A 6021-nucleotide genomic window follows, 5' to 3' on the forward strand; every position below is an offset into this window, starting at 1 on the left:
ACGGTACGAACTGAGCTCCTTGTTAATCTCTTGCAAAGGTCAGATTCAACCGACCATTCAGTGCACAAGAGGACTTATGGGTCCAAACGTTTTCACACCTTCACATGGATACCAGTTGAAACCAGTGTGTGTGTGTGTGTGTCTGTGTGTGTCTGTGTGTGTTATACCTGTATTGTAAGGACGTAAATCTGATTACACAGTCATTGTAGGGACTATCCTTTCTTGTGGGGACAAAATGATTAATGTAAACCCTTCAATTGTGTGTGTGTGTGTGTGTGTGTGTGTGTGTGTGTGTTTGTGTGTGTGTACTTGCGTGTGTGCGTACGTGCGTTTGTGTAACCACTCAGTCCAACATCCAATAAGATAACTTAAGTCGATGCTTCAAATTGCTGTTGAGCCTTGAGACCAGTTTAGGAAATTGTTTTTATTCTTTAAAGAGCCAGTCTTCTTCCTAAACTGCATCATAATCATCATCATCATTATCACTACCATCATCATCTTTCTCGTCATCATCATTGTCATCGTTGTAATTGTCATTGTCATCCGAACCATCGTCGCCCTCGTTATCCTCATATTATACAAAATGGCAATACTGTTTCATAACATCCAAAGAGTAGACACATATTCAGACAGGTCAATTTTCCACAACATACTGTGTTAAAGTACAACACCTAGCATGACTTCACTATGTTTGTTTCATTTATAAAAATAATAATAACATTTCAAATAAAAGCATGGTTTCACTGTGTTGTGTTCTGCACTCTCTGTGTGATGGTTGTGGTGGATGTTTTGAAAAGATGCTGCACGTAGAGCACATCCTGGATAAACCTTTTCAAGCAGTTACACCGAGAGCGTACAAGCCAGTGACCCATGCGCAATGGTCTATATATATTTAATATTGTATGTACAATATCGTAAAAAAAAAAAAGTATGTACATAAAGATCAAGTCCATCATTCATATCTCCTCATGTCCCTCTTGCACAGAATCTTTTTGAACGACCTCCTGAAGTCGTTGTTGAAGATGGTGTAAATGATGGGGTTCAGCGCACTGTTGCAATAGCCAAACCAGAAGAAGAACTTGAACAGGGTGTCGGGCACCAGGCAGGACTCGCACAGCGTCATTAGCATGTACGTAAAGAAAAAGGGAAACCAGCAGATGACAAACACGCCAATGACCACGGCCAGGACGAAGGTGAAGCGTTTCTCCCGGTTCTGTCGACCCTTCCAGCGGCTGCCCTTGGTGCTCGAGGTCCTCTTTTGGACACCATCATCGTCTGGTTTGATTTGGCCCAGTTTGGTTTTGCCCCTGGCCGATTTCTTTTTGATGGAGCAGGGATTACTCACTTTGTGGTCAGAGGACGATGACTCTTCGAGGTCCACCCCGTTGACCTCGTCCTTCTCCTCGTCGGCACCTCCTTCTCCTCCGACTCCCTCCTTCAGCTCGATGTCTCGCTCGCCATTTAGCTTCTCGTGGCAGAGGCGCTCCTCGGCGTCCCCCGCGCCCACGCCGTTCTCCTTCTGGTTGGAGGCGGCGACAGTCGCCGTCTTCGGCCTCTCCTTCCGCTTCCTGTCTCCCGGTGGCGCCCGCGTCCTTTTCTTGGCGATCTGGTAGATCCGCACGTAAACCAGGACCATGATGACGCAGGGGAGGAAGAAGGAGCCGATGCAGGAGGAGATGACGTACCACTTGTCGTTATTGATCTTACACACAGGCTCCTCCTCGCTGTTTTCTTTCTCCATGGTGATGAGAGGCGGGAAGGAGATAGTTGCCGCGATGACCCACACGATGAAGATGATGCACTTGATGCGCCGCGGCGTCCTCTTCAGGTTGTACTCGATGGCCTGTGTGATGGACCAGTAGCGGTCTAAGCTGATGGCACAGAGGTGGGCGATGGAGGCGGTGCAGAAAAGAACATCGAGTGCCAGATATATCTCGCACCACACCTCGCCAAAGTACCAGTATCCCATGAGCTCATTGGCCAAGGAAAAGGGCATCACGAGGGTAGCGACCAAAATGTCCGCCGACGCCAAAGACACCAAGAATAAGTTCTGCGGAGCCCTCAGGGCCCGGCTTGTAAACACAGCTATGACCACCAGCACGTTGCCAAACACTGTCAGCGAGATCATCATTCCCACCAGCACAGAGAGCGGCAGGGAGATCCGCAGGCTGTAAGAGGCCACATCCGGAAGAGTCTGGTTGGTCTCGTTGTCAAACCCCATTGGAGTGGATTGGCCGACTTCCTTTGCGAGTTCCCCTGAGGTTAAATAATATCATCACCTGGAACACACAGCTAGTAACTGACAGCAGAACTGCGAGGGGAAGGAACCAAATCACTCCTTTGAGGCTTTCCTGGATTTCTCTCTTTCATCATGTAATCTCCTTAAGGGGTAGCTCTCATTTATGAGGCGGCTGTCAATTCATCTGAAAATATGAGGCAACAAGAGGAAAAATCAGATGGCTTCAACGCTATTTACACTTTTCCATCAATTTTGACATACTTTACATTGTCACAACTCGGATTAGCTCAAGTGGCATCTCAGCTCTTGTCCTGCAGAATAGCAATGTAAAAAAAAAAAAAAAAGACATAAAAGTGACAAATTATATTACCTGAGGCAGAAAGCTGTGACACAACGTCTCCGGTGCCGGAGACGCGCGGGCATGAACAAAGCGGCCAGCGGGTAACTTCTTTAAACCGATCAATAGGAAGCAAATAGGATCCATGAGGCGGATCAAGCGTGAAGTCTTCCCCCCGTGTGTCCTCCTCTCTCTCCCGACACAATGGTCCCTGTGCTGCATCCAGCGCGGCTCCGTCGCGGACCTAATAGAGCGCTAATCGCGTTATCCCGGGCGCTGCCGTGCTGTTGTCTGCGTGCGGATCCTCTCTCCTCAGTGTGAACCAGAGCGCCACTCCCTCTCTTTATAACCCGCACGCTGCAAAAAGTGTACCGCTCACCGTGGGTCACTGTGCGTGTCAACACGCGCAGACATGTGGGTCTGACAGCGTGTGACGCCACATACAAAATAACAATAAAGCCTGTCAAGTAGTGAAGGAAAACGCTCTAAAACGCCATGCAAAAAAAAGGAACCAAGAATAAATAAATGGATATACACACGTGGACATGCATACATACATACATACATACATACATACATACATACATACATACATACATACATACATACATACATACATACATACATACATACATAGGCTCCATAAAGCTTCAGATGTTGAACTAACACACATGCCACCACATGCCATGGACACCATATGTATTATTTATATTACTTTTTTCATATTTTTACTGTGTCTCGTGTGTGCACTTTACTCTGTTTGCTCTTGTAATCCTGAAAGTTCCTGCGGGACTAATGAAGGAATATCTAATCTAATCTAATTCAGGTAAGTGGTCAACTCTGAAGTTTTAGCTTTTCTGTTCAAATGGCCTGAGTGTTTCTGTTATTGTGTTCCTCCTGTATACTTCTGTCGTAATGGCTATAGACTAAGTAAATACAATAAATGGAGAACTACAGGATCGAGGCAAATTTATTTACAAGAGATAAAACCTAATAGAAACCAAGCAAAACTAAAATCCCAGTAGAATTTAAAAAAAATAAAAAGTACTAAAACATAACCAAAACAAAGTAAAAACAAATAGTGAAATTCAAATAAATAATTAAACCGTGAACCAAAGATATATATTTTAAAAAGGAATAGGAGAAATGCAGGGTTTTTATGTGACATTTGACAGACGACAAAGAAGAAAGAGGTGTATTTATGATAATCAATGGTAATATACACCCTCGCCTTCAATTTAATGTTCCATAAAAAGTGTTGTTGTTGAAAACAACTCTGCCAAAATGTGCTGGAATCCGTCTTTGTTGTTTTTACAGGTGTCAGTATCTACTTGATTTGTTTCTATTATATGGTATTTCTGAAACTGAGCTGAAAACAATCAAACACAAATTCAAAAACTTAAAAATATAGCACACTAGTATACTTAACAACAATTAAAAAGTAAACTACGGGACCAATTTGGACAGATATCTTTTGCAGTGCGTCTGCTCGGTTGCTAAGCAGCAGCCAGAGCCACACCACATGGACATCAAGAGAGGCCCTTTATTTCTTGTTGTCAACTTCATTTATTTATTCACCTTTTTTACACTTCATATTCAACAGGAGGGACACTTTGTCAGAAGCAGACCTCGAAAGGATTCTCAGACCTGCATTAGATGAAGATGTGCCCAGAGGAAACATCTGATCAGAGATCTGGCTTCAGAGCAGTGAAACAGGCCGGTGTGGGATATTAAGCATCCACGCTTTACGATGGGGCCGGTTTGAGGAATTCAAATGAAGACAACGTTGTGTTTGAGCAGACCAAGACGAGCCGGGTTCAATCGTAACATTTTTGTTTACGATATAGATTTCACTAATGAATGCTTTTTTTTTTTTTAAAGCAACGTGTGTCATCTCTGCACAAATAGCTGAGGATGTATTACTTAACGTGTTTTTATTCAGTGTAACAATCGGAGACAGTTTAAACAAGGCAAATATTTAATATCATCTGACGCCTCACATTATTTGCCCGGTGCTGCTTCACTGGATGACATTTAGCTGTTAAAATGAAATGTATACTTTCTCTACATGCATAAGACATCGTAGGTGATGGAAGCAGACATGCAACACTTCAAGTAAGTTTACTTTAAAAAAAAAATAAGCTGGAATACTTTTTAATTTTAAATAAGTATGAAATAAACCAGCAGACATGTTGTGATTTGAAATAGTTTTTATAAAATGGAGAATATTCTCATAAATACAGTAAAATCGTTATTAAACGATTATAATATATATATATATATATATATATATATATATATATATATATATATATATATATATATATATATATAGTAACTATTAACTAATAACTATAATGTTATTTTTGTATAATCACCAGAAACTAAGATGCCTTGTCTTTTGTTACCTTACAATGAGCCGTTTATATCTAGGGTTATCTTTACAAAGTCGGCCATGTTGCAGTAAAAACACTAGCTCTAGCGAGAGAAAAGGAAGGGTGAGTATCAGCCGCCAATTATTGCCAGCTGCTCGATCCATTCTGTGCTTGTGCTGTTGTGCCTACCCAGGATGCCTTGCTGGTAGACCCGCCCCTACTCTACCCTCTGACTGGTTAATGGCTGCTAAATGGTCAAATTAGCCTATCTATGATGCTAACAGGCGCTGTAAACTTGACTCAGACTCAAGAGAGGCTTACCAGTCCAAAGGTTTTTTGTTTGTTTTCTTTTCACAATGTTCACAATTATTTCATCATGAAATTAAATGAGATACTGACGGTGAGCAGCGGGATATTGAATCGGATGCAATCTGCAACCTCACCGCTGGAGGCCACTTATTCCTACAAGTCATCAACAGGTTCAGGTTATAACATGCCACGCTATAGAAAATGTAGGTTTATCGTGATACCAAAGTTGCTTTAAAATTACAATCACAAACACTGCAAAAAGTACACAACATGCAAATACTAAATTCAAAAAATAATTCCCATCACTTATAAGGATGGAGTCCACTGATTATTATTTCCCATCATTTCAGCAAATCAACTGAAAGGAAGCATTTCTTCAGATTTCACCCATCAAGGGATTTGTCATTTTCCAAACTCCCAGGGTCTTCCTGGAGCCCCTTCTTACCACAAACGCTCTGACGTTGTCATGCGAGGTAATGCACTGTTTGTGGTTTTCTCTGGAAAATTTTAAATCACTTTGGGAGGGCTACTTGGAGGAGGAATTTCCTGAGTGGGAGGCTGTGGTGTGTGCCCTTTGACATCAGTGCTGGACATGGTGTACACGACTCAGTGTCAAAGTGCACTCTAGTTTTGTCATTTTGCTGAATCAATTTAGTGCCATTTAAATGCTGCCACTCTTCCACACATTTTCGCCCCGCCATGGTCCAACATTAAACATTTTCCAGGGGATTTGATGTCTCTACTGCAGAGGTTTATAATAA

At 42.3% G+C, this 6021-nt stretch overlaps 1 protein-coding gene across 1 annotated transcript; it reads right to left on the bottom strand.

The window, feature by feature from the left end:
• Positions 1-445: 445 nt before the first annotated feature.
• On the bottom strand, positions 446-2879 carry adra2a (adrenoceptor alpha 2A). The gene is made up of 2 exons (XM_068592433.1): positions 2610-2879; positions 446-2423 (listed from the first exon to the last, which is right to left on the bottom strand). Exon 2 carries the CDS (start codon positions 2219-2221, stop codon positions 953-955), a length of 1269 nt encoding a protein of 422 aa, XP_068448534.1. The 5' UTR covers positions 2222-2423; positions 2610-2879; the 3' UTR covers positions 446-952.
• Positions 2880-6021: the final 3142 nt, after the last annotated feature.

This window comes from Clinocottus analis, unplaced genomic scaffold (genome assembly GCF_023055335.1).
Source record: "Clinocottus analis isolate CAN_PGR_092001 unplaced genomic scaffold, fCliAna1.0.p SCAF_27, whole genome shotgun sequence".
NCBI lineage: Eukaryota > Metazoa > Chordata > Actinopteri > Perciformes > Cottidae > Clinocottus > Clinocottus analis.

Coding starts and splice junctions, on each gene's coding strand:
- adra2a (XM_068592433.1), bottom strand. CDS start 2,221: ATGGGGTTTGACAACGAGACCAACCAGACTCTTCCGGATGTGGCCTCT.